This window comes from Lytechinus variegatus, chromosome 1 (assembly GCF_018143015.1).
Source record: "Lytechinus variegatus isolate NC3 chromosome 1, Lvar_3.0, whole genome shotgun sequence".
In the NCBI taxonomy this organism is placed as follows: Eukaryota; Metazoa; Echinodermata; class Echinoidea; order Temnopleuroida; family Toxopneustidae; genus Lytechinus; species Lytechinus variegatus.
Genome location: NC_054740.1, coordinates 37,642,749 through 37,664,628, shown reverse-complemented (window position 1 = coordinate 37,664,628; position 21,880 = coordinate 37,642,749). Strand labels below are relative to the sequence as shown.

General features: G+C 37.1%; 2 protein-coding genes across 2 annotated transcripts in view; one reads left to right on the top strand and one right to left on the bottom strand.

Moving 5' to 3' along the window:
• The first annotated feature begins 3,715 nt into the window (after positions 1 to 3,715).
• LOC121413262 lies at positions 3,716 to 6,644 on the top strand. The gene is made up of 2 exons (XM_041606024.1): positions 3,716 to 4,482; positions 5,623 to 6,644. Exons 1-2 carry the CDS (start codon positions 3,879 to 3,881, stop codon positions 6,009 to 6,011), a joined length of 993 nt encoding a protein of 330 aa, XP_041461958.1. The 5' UTR covers positions 3,716 to 3,878; the 3' UTR covers positions 6,012 to 6,644.
• A 6,898-nt stretch (positions 6,645 to 13,542) lies between these two features.
• The window catches only part of LOC121413253, a 35,481-nt gene continuing 27,143 nt past the window's right edge, over positions 13,543 to 21,880 (bottom strand). Inside the window, exons 12-15 of the mRNA XM_041606013.1 lie at positions 21,121 to 21,215; positions 20,608 to 20,700; positions 18,842 to 18,877; positions 13,543 to 18,244 (exon numbers count right to left, since the gene is read on the bottom strand). Coding sequence (XP_041461947.1) covers positions 17,009 to 18,244; positions 18,842 to 18,877; positions 20,608 to 20,700; positions 21,121 to 21,215 — 1,460 coding nt within the window. The 3' untranslated portion in view covers positions 13,543 to 17,008. The remainder of the gene's footprint in view (positions 18,245 to 18,841; positions 18,878 to 20,607; positions 20,701 to 21,120; positions 21,216 to 21,880) is intronic.

The following is a 21,880-nucleotide window of genomic DNA, read 5'->3' as shown; positions in this document are numbered from 1 at the left end:
GTGATATTTGGATGACAAATTTTTCGAAAGGAAAATAGATTTTAGATTGCTTTAAAGAAGTCCTGTCAATATTTCGACTGGTTGAAACCTACATCCACCTTCAAATTAGAATAAATCTTTTCTTAAGCATATATGACCTCTAATAAAGATATTGAATATCGTATTGCCAAGGGAAAAAAATACAGGTCATTTTCGGAAATGGAGATTTAAGTTGAAAGTTGTTTTTATGATTATTAGGTTTTTTTAACTGAACAATATAATAGTAGTAATAGTAATATTAATAATAATAATACTAATGATAATAATGCTTATAATAATAATGATAATAACAATAGCTTTATAGATTTATAAAGCACTTTTTACCTGAGGATACAAAACGCTGCTATCATTACCCCGGCTTCAGCTCGAGCTACCATCACCGGCACTCAGTGCATGCAAGGACTCCTGCCGGGTACCCATTCACCTCACTTGGGTCGAGTGCAGCACAGTGTGGATAAATTTTCTTGCTGAAGGAAAACACGCCATGGCTGCTAAGATCCGAACCCATGGCCCTCTGTTTCAAAGGCGAGAGTCAAAACCACTATAGACCACGACACACCGACCATATCTTAATATGTACTTCTTTGTTAATCCTTAATATGCAAAATAGCCAATTTCATCCCTCTGTTACTACATTCCTGCCTTTATTATATTGTAGGGGTGAATATGTAAATGAGAAAAGGACTTAAACTATTTGTTAAAGGACAAGTCCACCCAAACAAAAGGTTGATATGAATAAAAAGAGAAAAATTCAATAAGCATAACACTGAAAATTTCAACAAAATCAGATATGAAATAAGAAAGTTTCGCTTAATTTATCAAGACAGTTATATGCACATCCTGGTCGGTATGCAAGTGAGGTGATTGTTGACGTCATCTACTCAATTAATATTTATTTTGCGTTTTATTATTATGAAATATTCTAATTTTCACCTCATTTTCAAGTGAAGCAATTATTAATTCCTCCTTGATCATGTGGAATCAGCATTATATTATACAATGTGATTCAGCCAAGTTGGTCCTTATTGTCAAATCTGTAAAAAATTAAATATTGTATAATTCAAACAATAAAAAAAAATAGTGAGGGATATCATCGGTCGTCTCATTTGTATGTCACTGAGTTGTATCACTGTTTTGTGAAAAATAAGCGAAACTTTAAAATGTCATAACTTTCTAATTTTACATCCGATTTTGATGAAATTTTCAGCGTTATGCTAGTTTGATTGTTCTCTATTCATTTTAATGAACTTTTTTTTTGGGGGGGGTGGACTTGACTTTCAATTTGTTCGGGATTGGGGAATTTTATGATATGATACTATATCATCGTCAATTCGTTATGTACACGTCTTGAATGACCGAATTTCAAAGGGGAAGTATATTTTTTCCCCTGTCAACCTTTATTTCGATTGGTTGAAACTTAAATACATGTAGGAAATTAACTTAACTTAATCGATAATCAAAGAAATTCTTAAGATTTCTTCTATAAGACAAAGGTGTTAAGCGAGAATGTTAAAATATATTGTTATGGAGTACATACAGGATATAACTAGACTGTCAAGATAAAAAGTTCAACACCGTATTTAGTGCACATTGACAGTATCTGCGCTACAATTTGATAGTCTGCAAGCAGAGACTTATATTTGACACTTAAACCAATTTTACCATGTCTATAGTAAAGACTACACAATAAAGACTTTATACAACCGGCCTATTGTATGAAATTCAGTGAATCTGTATTATGATTGCTTATTTCCATTGTTGAAATCAAACGCTTCCTGAAACATGATCCCTCAAGAAGAAAACAAAAATGTACCATGTGCTGCAATCGCTCAATCGCGTTTGTAAACATCGTGAGTGGATTGCGCAATTCCCGGGGCAGCCTCAATGTTGTTTCGCAATACGTCTCATTGTTAGTCTGTGGGCACAGACCATCGGTTTTCGCAATTCGCATATTAAATAATGCATAGTCTGAAGGAGTGGATCTATATTCACTATGTACTGTAACTGGCTTTTACACAGACCTCCATGCACAGATCGACATAATTTTTTACATCTACACAATAGAAAATATTATACAACGCTGTTTACTATATGAACCTTACAGTATTTGTTTAACCGCTTAAAGAAATCATGTTTAATTTATTGAAAATTAAACAGTTGTTTGAACTGTTAAACAATTACTGTAAGGTTTTATAGTAAACAGCGTTGTATAATTTTTTCTATTGTGTAGATGTAAAAAATTATGTCGATCTGTGCATGGAGGTCTGTGTAAAAGCCAGTTACAGTACATAGTGAATATAGATCCACTCCTTCAGACTATGCATTATTTAATATGCGAATTGCGAAAACCGATGGTCTGTGCCCACAGACTAACAATGAGACGTATTGCGAAACAACATTGAGGCTGCCCCGGGAATTGCGCAATCCACTCACGATGTTTACAAACGCGATTGAGCGATTGCAGCACATGGTACATTTTTGTTTTCTTCTTGAGGGATCATGTTTCAGGAAGCGTTTGATTTCAACAATGGAAATAAGCAATCATAATACAGATTCACTGAATTTCATACAATAGGCCGGTTGTACAATCACACTCATTGCTCATGAAGAAACGCAAACTTATATTAGCCTCCATTAATATTTACCTTAAGTTTATTAATCCACCGGCGAGACCTATCAAAATATGAGAACATTACAAAATTGGCATATCAGCGATGCCATTAAGGTAAGGATTTTTTTTTGGGGGGGGACCATTTAAAGATATGTGTAAAATTAATGAAGGCCTATAGGTCTTCGGCGAAATAATCTATTTTAGACTGTAGACCGTCTGTAACGATTTTTACACGCTTTTAAATCTTTGTAGCAATGTATTCATTTCTTCATTTCTTATGGAATGAACAGGTCAAACGAATAAGCATTTTCCCATCCTTTATGTCTTTCATCTCTCTCTCAAAAAAGGTTACAAATATTTTCCAAAAATCAGGAGTATTAACCCCGAATAAGACCGTTTTTAGGCATTTTCACTGGCGATATTGTTTTATCCACCGTATTAATTGTCCCACTGGATTCACGACAAGATTAATGGGACTATATTGTTGCAATGTACTCATTCATTTGGTATAGTCTATAGGTCCTAATCTAATTCATTTAAGAGCCTTAATTCTCACCACTTTTTGTTTTTCACTTCCTCCTTTTCTCGTAAATTGTTTTTCAAACAAGGATTGAATTTCTCCTTAATCTATACTTTTCAATGTCTTTACCCCTCCAGACACACACACACCCACACACACCAAGAATAATATTTCTGCATTGGTGATTTTTTTTTCCTCGCAAGTGAATCCTCGAAATACGACTCGATGATTTCTGACATCGAACTTGAACGAATATTGACAAGGTAATGATTGTCAATCACCAGTTTCTAGATCTTTCGAATGGCGTAAAATTGAACATCAAACCGACATAGTTAATGACGACTTTCGCAATGAGCTGTGCTGGTAGTGTGTAGTCTATTTACATTTCAAGAAGTTATGCGCAACATTGAATTTGGGTATTTTTCACTTATCGGGGATTCCCCCACTACTCAGTAGCTCCGCCTTCTTCCTATATATATATGCGCGCTCTGAGAGCGAATCGATAGCGCCCATATGCATGTGAAGAGAAAAACAGCTTAATAATAAGAGGAAAGGCACAGCCCATTATCTGTTCATTTCCAAAAGCAGCCTTCTCAAGAACAACAACTTTTCGGATAAATCTCGATTGAACATTAAAGAAGCTAAAAAAAATACAAAATACAAAACATTTTTAAGAATTCGCTTCAATAGCCATCCACCTTTATAAAGATGTCTAACGGATATACGATCCCCTTTGAAGAAATGCTGAAGTGCAGCATATGTCAGGATCGTATCAAGGATGCCAGAAGTCTTCCTTGTGGACACACCTATTGTAGTGGTTGTCTCAAGAGGTCTGCTGATGCGACCTACCCTCGAGGAAGCATCAATTGTTCAGAATGCAAGAAGAAATTCCAGTTGGGCTACTCTGGTGCTGAAAGTCTCCCTTGCTGCTTCACCATAAACAGCCTCGTGGATGATATCAACGAGACCTTCGGCGGAAGAGGTAGCGCCTCTAGCAGCAGGAGGAGCAGTACAAGTTCAAACAACGGAAGAGGTGATCAACTGTCACTTGGGAAACATGGTTTCCAAGTCAAGGAGACCTTCTCATGCTCGTTCTGCTTGAGCCTGATGAGGGACGCCCGCTATCTACCATGCGGACATTCCTATTGCCGGGAATGCCTGGAGATGCAGCCACGAACAACACCAGGTATCAGATGCGCCAAGTGCCTCAAAGACCACAACCTGCCAGCTGGAGGAATCAACGGCCTCCCTGTTGCTTACCGTATCAACAGCATAGCGGCAGAGATCAGGTCAAATGGCAGTGAAACAAGTGGTAAGCTATAGTAGTTCTAGGTCAAGTTAACACTATGTTCAGCTCATTCTTTTTCTCATCCTTCCCATAATTTTGTATATGGGTAGAAATTGTGTATATTCACATTTAGACGATTCCAAGAAAATTACCTTGTCATTAATGTTTACCTCAACTGTCATGGGATATTTACTAAGGAATGATTTTGTTTTGTGGTGATCACTTTAATCTCTTTTGTCCGGTATCATTTTTAGTAATTATAGTTGGGAAATCAAAATAAAGAACACTGCAATTAAGACGTCTGACGTCACAGCTATGCCTACATACATTTTCAGAAACCTTGATTTTCACAAAATACAAAAATAACACAATGATGTAGTGAATGATGTCAGAAAATCAAAACAAAGAAAAAAATACTTTCCAGTTTTTGTAAGTTTTTGAAACGTGGGAGTAAATAAGCATAAATTTTTCTTTCCCATATAATATTTCGATACATAATATAGTTATGATTTACCTTCTAGCAAATAATTTCTTTTGGTAACTGAATCACTCTTGTCTTTGTCTCCATATTCAAGCTAGCTTCCTCCCAATCTTATTAGTCGGGATTATTTCTGTCAGAGGGCGACGCCATGATATTTTGATTGGTGGAGACGCAAGGGCGTAGGCTAGTTTGAGCATGGGGAGGTGGAACTAAAGTGGTATGGGGTGTGCACATCTTGGGGAGGTGGAACTAACGTTTGGAAAATCGGCTGTTGAAAGCAGAAGGGTACAAATTTCGTTTTGCTTAATTACCAGTGTCAAAACTCAGCGGGAAGGTACACCCAGTGCACCCCAGCCTACGACCTTGGGGCTGTCTAATTGTTTTATCCTTGATTAATTAACAGGGAGTAAATAGAGTTAAATGACCTATACCATTATTTTGGGCGCTCGTTAACTTATCTTCCATTGCATTCCTATTTATCCCCACATATCCCCATTTATAGGGGCGATCGCAGCCCCACTCCCTCCCGGAGCACTATCCTTGTCTATGTATTATGTTTGCCTATGATATCTAATAAGCAGTTCTTAGAGACGTATATAAATAGTCTCTCTGCGTGTACTTCCAAACAAAGAAGAACCACACTGACAGAAGTTTTCGTTTCATTTTTGTAATCATTCGAACAGATGATCAGCCACAACTGAGTACAAGTTCCCAAAACAGAGGATATAAACAACCATCCCACCGTCATTCACCAGACACCAGGTCCCGTCCACTGATGGAGGACGTAGACGAGGCCAAGAAGAGGGCCCAGGCCCGGGCTGGCAACCAGATCCAGGTCTTTGTGAGAAATATCAACGGCGGAAAGACAACCACCATCACAATCAGCTCCAACGCCAATGTTGGTGATTTAATGGAACAAATCAAAACAATAATGAGGATTGCCCCATCCCAGCAGAGGCTGACGTTCAGCGGTTGCAATTTGGACGACAACACGAGAGCATTGTCATCATACGGTATTGGGAATCTATCTCACATTGATCTGAATGCGAGGCTACGTGGAGGTAGCCAGTAGAACTTCATTCGTCAAAAAATTCTTTGTATCATTTTCTTAATGAACACTTTTGTAAAATTATTAATCGTACTTTTTTTATTCCCTTATAAAATATTTCAAACATTCATCATCATCGTTTCCCATTCCAATTACTTGGGGTTTCAATTCCGTTCTATTTTCATTTAGACAATAAAAATGCATTTAATTTAACCCCCCAAAAGAACAAACAAACAACAATATCCTCGATTTCTATATACAGTTACTCGGCACTTATTTCTTAAATATTCATTCAAGGTACAAGAGGGTTTATTCGGTATGTTGTCCTCCAACGAATCCGATTCATTTATCATTCCAGCTAAACATTGAAGCGATATAGTCACGCAAAATATATCTTGTTCCGAAGTTGTTCATTGATCAGATGTGTTGTTATTTTACTCCGATGAGTGCATATCGAAAAACTTCAGTGTGTTGTCTTTGTTTTCTAGACATTGTGGAATTTACTTGAGTAAACAATTTGAAGAAAACGGAAATTATTCAGGTTGATTAACATCCTATCATCTTTGTAAATACCCAGAGCACCAACAATGATTACCAATAAAAGCTGTATCAAAACTTAGCTTTCATGAATTTACGTTATTAGTGTATGCCCCCCCCCCCAAAAAAAAAAAAAACTATGTACAGAAGTAAATTTCGTAGCTATTTATCATGCATAAGTATCATGCGAATTTATAAATAATTAGAATTATTGCAAAGTCATATTCGAAAATTTAATTCATTTTCTGAAAATTGTTATTTTCGTTTAAGTGCATGGTACTGTATACGTGGTAGTTCGTCGTTTTCTTTTTTGTGTATATTTATAATAGGTTACATTTAATATAAGCAGTCAGTTAACAATTAAAATGCTGCACTGTTACATTGTCAAACAAATTCTCACTTATTACCCCGGATATTATCCCCAATTCTGAATTCGACTGGCTCCCTATCAAGGATCGGATAACTTTAAGGATTTTAAAGATTCGTGGATCAGCCCCCCCCATACAGTCTTCCTTTTATCAATTATTACATACCTTCTAGCTCTTTTCATCCCTTTGCTTTATGGGAAAGATCCTGTGCTCATGCGTGCCCTATACCATGGAAAAGACTTCCTGAATACATCAAAAATTATATCTCTGTTGAGTTTTTCAAAAATGTTCTAAAAACCTTTTTTTTCACTTCTTAATTTCTTTTTGCGGCTTGAGCACTCTACAGAGTGGATAAATCACATTTATCATTATTGATATAAGCAGTCGTATATATTGGATGGGTTTAGAGATTCACTTTTTACATTATTTTGTCATGCTAATGTGTATATAATAGATTACATATTTTTTATTCTGACTGAAATTTATATAATTAATTTGTTGAAATCTTGCAGATGCAAGCCTTATTGAATGTAACATATTATTTTTATTTTCATTATCATTATAATAATTCTTGTTATTATTATTATTATTAGTAGTATTGTAATTATCTGATTTATATCACTTTTTTATGTTTTGAATGGAAATGGAATAAAGAAATGGAACGGGATTAAAAAATGGAATAAAGAATTGAATTATTATTATTATCATTATTATTATTATTAATATTATTATCATTATCATTATTATTATTATTATCATCATCATTATTATCATTATTATGGAATTCAAAATTCCCTGTGAAAACATACTTCATAATAACACCCGGCAGTCTTGCTAAAATCACACGTTTTGAGACATCTATATAATTATTTGACAGCTGTTAATTGTAGCATAATTGTGATGTAAAATGGATGAAATGATTACGTGTAAGGTTTATAACATGAAAATAGCTTGATGGTGTTTTTCAAATGAATGAAAAGAGTAATCATGTACTTGTACACACACGTTGTAAGTATTATAAATGAAAAAAATATTTGACAAAAACATTAATGATGCGCATCATGGGAGGTTGCCAGAAACGTGCTATCAATTACAATTCAATTTTGGGTCCCAAATCATAAGTCTTGAAATTAATTGCAAATTTGCACTCAGTTGCTGGCCTTGTTTTTGAAACAGCAAGTTCTAATTGATTAACTATCGTGATAATTTATCTACAGGTTGTAAACTTGCAACAAAAATTCATAGTTGAATGCAAACATTTTCTTGCAATATCCCATTATAGCGGGGTTTTTTTTTGGTAAAGTAAATTACGAAATCTGTCATTGTTAACATGATTTATTTTGATGTACACATTGATTAGGTGATCTGTCAATTGACAGATCAACTATTAATTTCGTACGAATTTTCTTTTTTCTTTATTTCTTTATTTATTTTTATTTTTCCGCCCTTTTCTTGTTAGCACAAAATCTCCAAATCTACATCATCAATTATCTTCAAAATTTCATCAGATATGGGGACTTATCATGTGATGTGTATAAAGCAAGTTCAAGGTCAAAAGGTCATCATGACGTCATCTAGACGCCATTTTGTAAAATCACATTATCAATCATATCTTCATTATCAATTATCAAAAATTAACAATATTTACATCACATGTACTTCAGGTCAAGGGTCAACTGCCTACGTCATCAGAGGTCATGTAAAGGTCACGACGTGCGCGTACGCTTGCGTCAAAATTTTAAAATGCTCAAAATCACTTTTTGACCAAAACAGAGTACGAATCAGGTCATTTTAAGCATTTCAAAAATTTGCGCGCGCGCACGGTTACGCGCGCGTTCCCGCGCGTAACGGCACTATAAAACATAGGATCGCCATTTTTTTCATATCGATGCACCGATAATATAATTCTGAACAATTTGATACCTTGATCAACCTTCTACGACAAGTAATAAAGGAATTAGCCTCCATCAAAGTTTACAGCACGCGCGCGCGCGCGCACTAACCATAGACAATATATGTGCAAAAACATGCCTATACAAAATTCATTATAGCTCTTAAGGTAGTCCGTTGACCCCCATTTTTTTTTCATATTCGAATAGAGTATGGATGGGAGATGTGATTTCATGTGACATTTGACCCGAAATTTTATTATGACGTCATCAAAATGGCGTCGGAACTCAAAATTCCCATTTTGCTACTTATGACGTCATCGTAATTATGCAAATTTGACTCTAACTCTGTTAATATTGGTCAATTTTTGCTCAGTTTTTTTCTACGTTGTAGCTGAGGACATACTCTTTCTATTGTGATGGGTATATTTACATTTTAAGGATCGGACCATCCTGAAAAATGGCAAGTTATAGAGGCATGTCATTTTCGCTCATTTTGTGTGCAATCTCTATGGGAAATGACTTTTTCTCAAAACTGGATTTTACATTCCTCTATTTCGCGAGCCATATCTCCATTTCTGTTTGTTGGTTTTCTCTGAGCTTTGAGTATGTTGTAGCTGAGATTGTAAGCTATCGCAAATGTGGTCTCCATTTTCCGATCAGATGCCGGGATCATGCCCGTATTTCACTTGCAAAATTGGATTTCAGATCTTCTTGTTTTGCTTATGTGTAAAGTCTATGGGAAGCGTGTAGCTCAATGGGTAAGGCATCAGACTTGCGTCCTTAGGGTCCCCGGTTCGAACCCAAAAGTGGACATAAATTTTTTTTCTTTTTTTTCTTTTCAACATTTCGCAAATGTTCCTTAATCACCATTACAAGGTATATAAGTTCAAATATTGCACAATTAAGTAGATTAAAATCGTTTTTAATAAGCCTATAACATGTACGATGTGTATCGCCTACACCTACATGTATTTCACATATTCTCATTTCCCTCTTTTTCAAGAGTATTCAACATATTCTTTTCGTAAGAAAAGTTCAGTTTTCATCATGATGATCATATTTATCTCAATAAACATGCTGATTGTCTTCGTGTTCATCAAATCAGAGACAGATCACCTAATTCGTCCTCATGACGAATTAAAATTCTAGTTAAAATTAATTTCTGTTTAATTAATCTATGATTAATCTCAATACTTTTTTTTTAATTTAAATGACTCAAGTACACTATGTGTGAGATAGTTGGTATGGAGAAAGAAGGGGTGATATTGAAATGGAAAGTGGAAGAAGAGAGAATCGGAGATGAGACACACAGAGAAAGGGGGGCGGGCGGCGCGAGTAAGGAATTAGCAGTGTGCAAGAGAGATGGAGACAGCGAGGGAGAGAAGGGGGAGGGGCGGACAGAGTAAGGAATAAGGGGCGTGCAAGAGAGTAGTCTGCAGGCACAGACCCTCATTGGAACTTTGATCAACAAGTGTGCCTCCACGCAAAGACTAGCACATAGAAAACTTGCTGTTCCAATACGAGAGAGCCTTCAGTACACAAGGCATGAGTAGGCTGCACATTCAGACCCTTATTTCGAGTGAAGGGTTTGCCCAGCAGACTAGCAAGAGAGAGGGAGAGACACACACAGAGGAAAAAGGGGAGGGGACAGAGTAAGGAACTAGGGGCGTGCAAGAGAGAAAGGAGTGACACACAGAGAAAAGGGGGATGTGTGGACAGAGTAAGGAATTAGGGGCGAGCAAGAAAGATGGAGACAGCAATAGAGAGACGCACAGAGAAAAAGGGGGAGGACAGAGAAAGGATTAGGGGCGTGCAAAATAGATGGAGAGAGAAAGGGAGAGACACACAGAGAAAAAGAAGGGTGGACAGAGTAAGGAATTAGGTGTACATGAGAGATGGAGACACCGAGGGGGGACACACAGAGAAAGGGGGTGGGGAGGGACGGACAGAGTAAGGAATAAGGGGCGTGCTACAGAGAGGGAGAGACACGGAGAGAAAAAAAGGTAGGGGCGGACAGAGTAAGGAATTAGGGGCGTGCAAGAGAGATGGAGACAGCGAGGGGAGAGACATTGAGAAAAGGGGGAGACAGAGTAAGGAATTAGGGGCGTGCAAGAGAGAGGGAAAGACCGTCAGAGAGAAAAAGGGGGAGGGGCGGACAGAGTAAGTAATTAGGTGTGTACAAGAGAGATGGAGACAGCGAGGGGGGCACACAGAGAAAAGGAGGAGGGACGGACAGAGTAAGGCACTAGGGGCATGCAAGAGAGATGGGGAAGAAGAGGAAAAGACACATAGAGAAAAAGGGGGGCGGACAGAGTAAGGAATTAGGGGCGTGAGACAGAGAGGGAGGGACAAAAAGAGAAAAAAGGGAGGGGCGGACATAGTAAGGAATTAAGGGCATGCAAGAGAGAAGGGGACGAAGAGGAAAAGACATTTAGAGAAAAGGGGGAGGGGCAGACAGAGTAAGGAAGTGGGGGCATGTAAGAGAGATAGAGACAGAGGAATAAATTGAAGTTGAGAGTGGAAGGAATACAAAGATAAAAAAAAAACCCTCGAGACTGATACAGATAGAGGGGATTAAGGGAGGGGGAAAGTGGGGGGGGGGTCTGCCATTGGGTCCAGTGAAGAGTAGAACAGTGAAAAGGGGGGTGACAAGTGAGGTAAAGTCGCCCATGAATCAATCCTGTTCTCCCATTATGAACAGAAAGTTCATAAGGCGACATCTCGACATGGAATTAGTGTAACACACGTTTCTTATATGCGTTTATTCACATCGTGGGTTTTCCCCGTGACGAGATGCATATCAATACACTGGGTTTTTCCGGGTTCAAAGATAAGGCGATTTTGTTTTCCCATCTTTGATAAATAAGCTAAATTATCGAAGGCACGATGGTTATATCACAACTATCATAACCTTTATATCAATTATGACGATTTGATCGAGGGACTGTGGGGGGGGGGGGGGGGTAGTTGCAAGGGCGAAAATCTCTCCCAAATGGTAGGAGAACAAGGGGCTAGAAAATTTGACAAGCAAAAAAAAAATAATAATAAAAAATTGTATTACCCCAAATTTAGGGTCATTTCGACGAAAATAAATTTGACAACAAAAAAAAAGCAAACAAGAAAGAAAGAAAAACGTTATCATCCCATCTCGTCCTAAAATACATGTTTTATTTCGATTTTGAATGATGTATTTCTATTACCATCATAAAAGACCACAAATAGTAGGGGGATATTTGATATTGTGTCCCCCTACTATTTTGAGTAGGGGGACATGCCCACCGCCCCCCCCCCGAGATTTCCGCCCATGGGTAGGTGACGGTCAGTAAGAATTACCGTTTAGAGAGTCTTCTTGTTGAAAATTTTGAATTATGATGTTTACAATACTCTTTTTTTTTTTTTGGGGGGGGGGTGGGGTTAACCGGGCTTAGTCAGAAACACACTCGTGCTCCCCGCCTCCCCCCACAAATGAAGTGTGCAGGTTCAACATAATGGTAAAATCATGAAGAACACATCGTCAACCCCACTCATACCATATACACTTTTTGTTAGGGGGCTTTTGAAGACGAACATTCCCGAACATCGTATTTTATTTTGATGCAAACTATTCTTTCAAGTAACGTTAACAACAATATTTGTTGAAGTTCGAACTGTTTGATTTACACCCCCTATCCATCTTCCCCCTTTCCTCATTCCCCACCCTCCATTTTCGCCCTATCCCTCATTCTACACCCCATTGGCGGCGGAAGCCAAAAATTTTAGGAGGGGACAACCCAAGAAAAAAATTTGACGAGCAAAAAAAAAAAAAAAAAAACGGTTCTCAACCTAAAAATTTTAGGGGGGACGCGTAGGAAAATAAATTGACAAGCAAAAAAAAAAAAAAAAAAAAAAAAAAAAAAAAAAAGGTCATCAACTACAAATTTAGGGGGGGACCGTCCCCCCCTCCTCAAATTTAGGGGGGGACACGTCCCCCCCGCTTCCGCCGACTATGCTACACCCCTCCCCAGCAAATTCCGACTTCTTTCTTCCCCCTCTCTCTCCGTTCCCTCATGATCAATGATCATTCACTCCCCCCCCCCTCTCACAAACATTCTCCGCCCCCTGCTTTCTCCCCCCCCCCTCTCATCCCCACCACTCTCTTTTCTCTTCTATCTCCCTTTCCCCTCATTCCACCCCTCTTTCTCTTCCTCTCTACTTTTTCTTTTATAATTGCCTCTGGGCAATTCCATAAAATATGTACGTCCAACCCCCTACGTGTGGGACCTTCATAAAATTTTCTGTCGCTGGTTTGTTTATTTCGACAGCCGCGGCCTGTACTAAAGGATTGGTCAGTTTATGAAGTGAAGTAAGACTTGAGAAAAATGGGAGTCGGACGTACAAAAAGGTTGATCATTCTATGGAATAGTCCATCCTGGTTTTCTCTCTCTCGCCCCTACTCCTTATAATATTCACGAGAGTTTTTCTATTAGGTGTACGTTGTCAGTTACTTGTACTCTTATCAAACAAATCAGGGTCCCGTAACACAAAGCTTACCAGTGAACATTGACACATTTTTCTGCGATTGATTGCATAGGTTACAATGTACAATCAATCGTAAAAATCAAGCGTACGATTAATAGCTAACCTTTGCGTTAAGGGACCCTGATGTAATTTAGCAGCAACATCACTGAAATTACTGACATCAATTGACGACACTCCCATGATAAATATACTACATGTATATTTACAACAAAACAAAGTAATAAAACAAATGAAAGTGAATATATTTCAAATGTTTTCCAGGATTTATTGTTGTGTTAATAAGTATTTACACTCATACACAAGGTAGCAAACCCAACAAGTGCTACCTATTTCACAGTAAGCATTCATTCAGTCTTTGATTAACAGTTATACCCATAATCTCATCTCTGTCTCGTACAATCAAAGTTTGTAAAACGATTACAATAATCATAGCAAATACAGTATTTTTTGTTAAATCAATATTCATATTGAAAATATAGCATATGTTTCTGATGAAAATGTTTCTGCTAAAGCTATATGAATTGAATCAAATTAAAAACAAATTTAAAAAATTAAAAAAAGCCTTACAAGTAAAGACACAAAATGAGTAATGACAAGGGAAAAAATGAAACATGAAGAATGAAAAACAAAAGTGCATATAAGACTTCAAAATACATAAAAAATATATCTATGAGAGTTTATTTCTCACTGATTCCAATACAATATTGTTTACAACAAAGTGAAAGGAAATGAAACATACATTGTCATATTTTAGCAGCGGAAACACACGCAGCAGCAGAACATATCAATAACCATCAATAAGTGTAATATATATCAATGTAAACGTATTTAGGGCCTACATGATAAATCATGTGTATGAGGTAAATTGTAATCATTAACGGTATCCACTTATGCTACAGGACCCCAGTCAATGAACATCGAAATATGGCACTCAAAATATACAAATTCAGAAGATAATCATTTTTCAACTCGTTCTGAGACTACATGTAATTTTTCATCTGGGGCCCTGTTTGAAAAGGACACTCGGTAGATTCAGAATTTCAGATCAATCACAAATTTCACTCTTATTACTCTCAATCTATTGAAGGACTGAAAACGATCCAAATTTGATCATTTACTACACAGGAAACCAAGCCGAATACGACCCGACAATACATTGTTACTATTGCCAAGGCCTAAATACACAGAATATTTGATCTAACAAAATAAAACTACACACAAACTCTGAATACATGTCAATACAAATCCTGTGCAAGTTCTGAATATCATTCTCATAAAACTGAAGTGCATAAACGAGTCATAAAAATAATTTCATGTGAATTTAGTCTCTCTGCCAACATTATGCAGATCGAGTCACAAGCGGAAGGGATCTCCATGACAAGTGCCCTGGTGCATATCAGGTAATGAACTATAGCTGTTCTAATCTTTCTAATAATCAAACAAAAAGCACTTGAATGATTTCAAAATTAGATGGATGAGACATTTAAATTGACATATATATAGTATACTGTTCTTTGATGCATTCATCTTAGAATAAACTTGATGAACCAAATCTGAATAAAATACACAAACAAGCAAGCAAAAAACCCCAACATTTTAACAAGGTTTTTTTTTTTTATATCAATGATGATAGGTATGTCCAATGAAAGAAGCATTTTTGATGACCTGAAATTATGAAGAAAAAATCAAGAAATGAAATGTAGTAAAACAAGTTAGGATTCTGTAAAAAATTCCTTTAAAATGACATACACAAAAAGGATGAGAACATAATATATATATAAAGACTATACTTTACAATTTTTCTTTTTTATTTCATTTTTTTATATTTATTTTTTTATTAATGTCTTTTTTTAATCCCAAAGCATCAACATAAAAGAAACTTACATAAAATTTGGTATTTAAAAGAAGAAATTACAATTATGTAATGAATATGAATAACATACATTGATTTTAAATAGTGATCTAAGCAAAAGGAATCAATCAGAACGAGTTACTGTTTTTAAATTAGAGCATGGAAAATAGGACTATCATGAGAAAACTATTCCTTGTCTACAATCTCAAGGGATGTCCAAATAAATTTTATTGTCCAGCAAAAAATCCCCTGCAATGAACATCATGAACTAATTTGCAAAGGCCGAGATGGATTTGCAAATAAAAAAAAAAGATTACAATCCCTACATGTGGTACAGATGAATCAGGGGGAGCAGGAGGGGGGGGGGGGACAGGGATAAAGACACATTTTAGGGGGTGGTCAGAACTATTCTTAAAGCTACATTTCAGTTCAAGAAGTGGAATTGACTTAAATGAAGAAACTACTTGGGAAATGTTGACTATAGTATAACAATGTTTATGAGAGTTCATGTTGTATAGTGTTAAAATTTTGAATCAAAACATCTATAAGATATCAACTCGATTCTACTCAGAGTCACCCTCTCTATACACAGAAATGCATGTATAGGACTACACATGAATGTTCAGCAAACTTTTGAGCTGTTTTTGGTTACAGTTGAACATGAGCACATACTGCTGCAGAGGACCTATTGTACTATAATATTCTTCCTTGTAGAGGCATGAAGGAAGATAACAGCTCACAATGATTTCATCGTGACTTTCCCTTTAATCACTGACTTGCCTAAACCAACCAATCCGATAAAAAGGGTTATCCAATGAAACAACCAATGATTATCTACATATTTCCCTACCAATCAGTCAAAAACCCATCACCAAAGCAATAAACATACTGTGACATGTGCTTTCTTGAGAAAAAAGTGCCTCTTTTTAAATACAGATCTCCAACTTCAAAGAAAAATAGATAGAATTACAATTTCGTCATCTCTGCTAATTACATTTAAATTCTTTTTAACTTCTTCCAAAGTGAAATTCCTCATTTGTGTGCAACATTGCACTGTTCAAAAGATAAATGCCAATTGTGGTAACATCTCAATATGACTTTTTACAGAATCCAATATAATGACCACCCAAGTGCCTGTTTGTATGAATAAAAAATATGTGCCAAAGGATTCTGGAAGAAATTGTGTAATTGCTGAGAAATAAGCGCTGATTCGGGCACTTCGTCAGGTCTTTATTCCTGCAATAATAACATACACTGTCCCACGTGTGCCTTTCTGTGTTGGCGATCCTCAGGGTGATCGTTTTTCAGCTTAGATTTTATGATTTCATAAAGTTCAGTTTATGTAACTGTACCAGATCTAGATCCACGATGACATAGTAATACTTAACCTTGGTTTTACAGACTTTCTCATGAAATCAGTGTTTTACTGCAACTACTTTCATTTAGCTTTAATAACCCACCTTAATCTAAACCACTAAATGGAACCACTTCATTTCATTGACAATTTCACTGAAACCGAAATGTCTTGCTGACTTTACAAAATACATACCATGAGAAGTGATGAATTAATACACAGAAAGCTGACAAGTGATTAAGAGTAATAAAATGTTCCTCAGCATTTTATGATCTCAATTCCCTTTGTCCAAAATAATTTTTGTACAATTAACATGCCATTCATGAATGGCATAATTCAATAACAAAAAATAATAAGCTACCTATCTAATTTGGCTTTATTGAGTGTAAAATTCGGATCAAATTATGTGGAAAATGGCCAATTCATGATAAGGGACGAACATTCATTCATATTCTTTTACATCTTAAAATGTGGAAACCACAAAAAGAGTTATTTCATATTCATGTACTGCTTTCTTGATTTTCTCCAGCATTTTGATTAGTATCTCCACCACCGGCAGAACTCTCTGCAGGAGGTTCCCCAGTAGCATTTGGTTCGGACTCTTCACTTTCCATGCTCTTGAGCGCGGGCGGAGGCGTCAACTTCTCAAAGATGCCTTGGGAGGACTGAGCAGTGTCTTCTGTCTGACCTTGACCGGTGCTTGATAGCGGGGCTTCCACCTCAAGTACAGGGGGGTCCGCAGACTCTTCAGACCCCCTGAGTGTGGCCACAGCTTCGCTCAAAGGCAATTTTTTAGGGGCATGCCCATCATCTGCAGGGGGCTGAACCGGTGGATCGGAGGCTACAGCTGCATCTCCTGATCCAGAAGGCGTGATGGCTACTGCTTCCGTTGCAATATCAGCTGGCTCTTCGGTTGGCATAACATGGTCTGAAGGAATTACCCTTGGACCTTCGGCATATTCAGTACGTGTTGTCAAAACAACCTGTATTGGCATCGCAGTAATGGGTGAATCAGTTGCAACTGGCACAGCATCAGTCTTTGGTGAATCCATTGCTGCAGTTGGCACAATATCAGGAACAGCTGGCACAGCATCAGGTACAGCAGGCACAGTTTCCGGTACAGCAGATTCTGTTTCCATTGGCTCTGGAGTAATTTCCTCCAAGAATGGCAATGGTGACGACTTTCCCCTAGGATCTGCTAATGATGTCTTCACTTCCTCTTTCCTCAATTGTTCCTTTTCTACTAACGTTTGGGAGACTGCACTATCTACTCCTGTTTCTTGTTTAACTGGTAATGTTGTCTTGGCTTCTTCAACCCCTGGCTCTGATTTTATAGTTCTTGATGATGGTTCGATCTTGACTTCAGTCCCACTGTTGTCACTCGCTTCCTCAACTGATGGTATGGATTCCATCGGTTCTTCTGGCTCCACCTTGATCTTTACCAGGTCTGAAGCCTTTGAAGCTTCCTCGCCTGATTTTCCTTCCTCAACCGGATTCACTTCCGGATTTGCTTCCGTCTTCGGCTCAGCTTTGATAGCAGCACCAGCTTTGGATGCTGCTTTGCCATCTGTTTTTAATACAGCATCCCAACTCACTTTGCCTGGAGCAACTAATAAAGGATTTGAGGAAGCACCACTAGCACCAGGACTAACCGGAGTGCCACTGAATGAGTTCCTGGTCCTTACAAGAGGGGGACTGAGTAGGTCATCAGTGGATGCGTCAAGGAAAGCAGAAGACTGGAAAGAAAAACAACAGAAGTTGGAGAATCAAAAGAGTGCTCACAGCAAGAATAAATGCCATTTCCAATTTCAGGAAACTTTCATCTTGGCTATATAATGTTGAACAAATATTTTCCCGCTTTAACAAAACATATAATCAATTCTACAATAAGCAACCATATATAAAAATTAAACTAAAATTACAATCAATTTCAATTTTATGAAACTTTCAAGTAGTCTTTCATCTTAGCAATGTGACATCAAAACATTTTCCCCTATATGAAAATAATATACGGTAATCAATTCCACAATAAGCAAACCATATATACTCAATAAATTATTATCAATCATAGATATCAATTACATCTCCTTGTACCCATTCTATGTCGATTTCATAACAAATATATCTTTAAAAAGAGCAAAAGAAAAATAAGTTTTCATTCATGAAGCCACCTTTATCCATTTCCATTAATGGGATATTATAAAAAGCAACAATAATATTCCTTTCCATTGTCTAAAAGTTTCAAACGACTCTCCTGTCCCATGGACTTAATAGGAAGTGTTCACATCTATCACAATTATCAAACATTGAACAAAATTAAGATTTATACTCACATCTTTAGCATCATCATAGCAGCTCGGATGGAAGGTCTGGAATATGAAAATAAACAGATTAATTAGGGATTTATCAAACAGATTATGGAGTTGGGTGTCAAGGGATTCGATTTAAGCAGACTTGTCTGTATTCATGAAGAACATATCCAAAACATGTACTAAGGATAGGTTTATTGTACCAATTAGCAAATGACAGGCGATGTGCAGACTTCCATCAAAATTAAATAAATACAATTTCGTGCAATGTGAATCTGATTCCCACTTGGCGCGCTAGTGCCCTTTGGTAAGGCATTATCCTCATTACCAGATCTATTGAGAGGATCTTCAGCCATCGGACCACTGGTTGCTTGCATTCATGCTTTCTTTAATAGCAATCAGGTAAAAAATCACCACCATTGCCATCACCAAAGTGCATAAAGGTTTTTTTTCCCTTTAATGTAGTTATATGTAGTTATTCTGAATTACAGTACCAGATTTGAAAATGAATGATCTATTCACAGTGAACAACTTGCTGTTTTCTCTCCCATTTTCTCTCACTTTTTAAGCCGTTTTGTAGCACTTTGGAAAAGCGGCACATTCCGTCCATTCAGATTCCTGCTAAGAGTTTAGTACATAAATCAGCTCAAAAAAAAATTGTCCATTTTGCACAGCTTTACTTATTGTGATTGAAGTCAGCTTAAATCTCTGTGGATTTCGTTCACAACACTGCTCATCTTGAGACCTGTTTCATTCGTTTATTTCTTTCACAACCATGTTTTCCCCCTACAATACATTGTTTTCTATTTTTCAAGTTTCCAGTAATTCTTGGCATACTGTAGAATTTTACATACTCATACATAGTATATCCGATTAATATGCGTTCACTCTATCCTACACATATTTCAAGGAGAGCGCGATCAGTGTTTATTGACCTATTTAATATGTAATGTAAATTCCCCTAAATTAGGACCCACTAAGGAGGCACCTCCATGGGTACATTCACTTTCCAAAACATACTTATTTACATTCTTTCAAAGTCAACAAAATCAATACACCTTCATGAGAAAACAATAACCAGGAAGTTAAATGAAAGAGGGAGGGGCAGGGGATATTGTAAGCAATATTAGACCCCCCTCATGGATAATACCCCGGTTCAGGTTTATTGTTAGGAGCAGAGCTGCCAACCTGAAAAGGAACATTTTAGTATTTTTGAAGCTGAAAATCAGTATTTCGGTGAGAAAATTAGTATTTTCAAAAAACACCATAGGACTACACATACAACTGAAACTTAGAATATTCAGTATCTTACATGAAACTATCAGTATTCTTCTCACTTTTCAGCACTAAATACTGAAAATCAGTACTAATTGGCAGCCCTGTAGGAGCTATGACTCATATTGCACCCATGTGATAGAAAAGCTTGATCAAATACACTGGAGCCAGGTCAAAAATACCTCTTTTCTTTTACCCTTTTGTATGGCTTTTTCTATTCAGATTATCAAGCCTTTAAATCAATGAAAAGCTTGTCTACTCATCTGTGTAAGCCAATATACGTATGCATACACTGCTATAACCAAATAAAATATAACAGGGCAAAGGTTTTGTTGGAAATGTCATGATAAATTGCTGCGAGAGTATTTTGCAAACGAGCTGCACACTGGTACTCAAATCATACATGGTTAGAAAGAAAGACCATAATGCAACACAGATGGGGTTTACAGGCCCACGCAAAAAGAGAGTTAACATCCTGCAGTCAAACCCAAGGCCATACTTCTCATAAGCCTTACCTTGCCATCAACACGGATCGCATCACGGAAGTGCCATTCCTCGGTCTCCTCGTTGAAGAACTGCTCAAAGCTCTCTCTGCATATCTTGCAAAACTGTGCAGAAGTGAACAGAGAATAACGAGATTAATCAGTTGTTGTTTGTTTTTCACCATAGGGTTACAAAAAGTATGACCATGAGCTACTAATCTTGGCTATGATATTCATGCCTTGTGGCCCATCGAGACTAAGAAAGCATGAGCATGCTCGTAATCAAACATTTAGGGGTGACACTCAAAGTGATGTGTTTTACATCTAACCATTGATTGTAAATCTTAATTGTGAATCACTCATCACTTGACATTAGTAAATCTACGTGCTAGGCCGAATCAAAGTTCAATCACATGTACCCTCCCAACTAGTCATATAATTTCAAAGTAAGGAGCCACTTTGTCATCTAACAACAGAATATATCTCCTCATTTTCAGAAAATCAGTTACCATATCTATATTTTTGCCATAGTCTGGATTGCCTTACCTCATCACTGGAATCTGTTGTAACAGGCACGCTAGAAGGGCCTCTTTCTCGGTCAGCAAACTCTTGCGCCTGCTCTTCAAAAAAGGTACTTCGGGCTGTAAAGTTATAAAGATATATAGATGATGAGGATGATGATTAATTTATACTCAAAGTAATCTAGAAAATAAAAGTACATGTAGATGAAATCTTATTTGCACACAGTTGAAATTTGAAATCGATCCATGCCAGACAAGAACTTCTGATTTTTTTTCAAATAATGAACTCTGTGACCTTTGACCTTGTGGCCCCTTAAATCTACTCAGGTCATCCTCACATGCATATGCATTCATGAAGCAGGTGTGAGAATGAGATGATTTTATGTACGACATTTGACCTCATGACCCCCAAAATCTTATCAGTTCAATGGCCCTCTATGAGGCCTACATGATTCTAGTTGAATGCTCGAACCTTCTTTTGCTATTGCAAGAACAAGATATTCTCCGGTATGACCTAATGACCCTAAAAATCATATCAGACTATTGCATCCCCTATATACATACATGAGCCATGACTGGCATTGAACCCTCAAACAGTTCCCTAGTTGTTACAAGAACAAGAAAGGGACAGATGGACAGCCGAACCCCAAACATAATGCCAATGGCAACCACCTATTATGGGTGGAGGCATAAAAACATTTACATTTAAAATGGTTGGTTCATAAGAAAATCTTTTTATTTGTTGTTGCTTACTCTTCTTGAAGAAATAGTAACTACTGATGGAA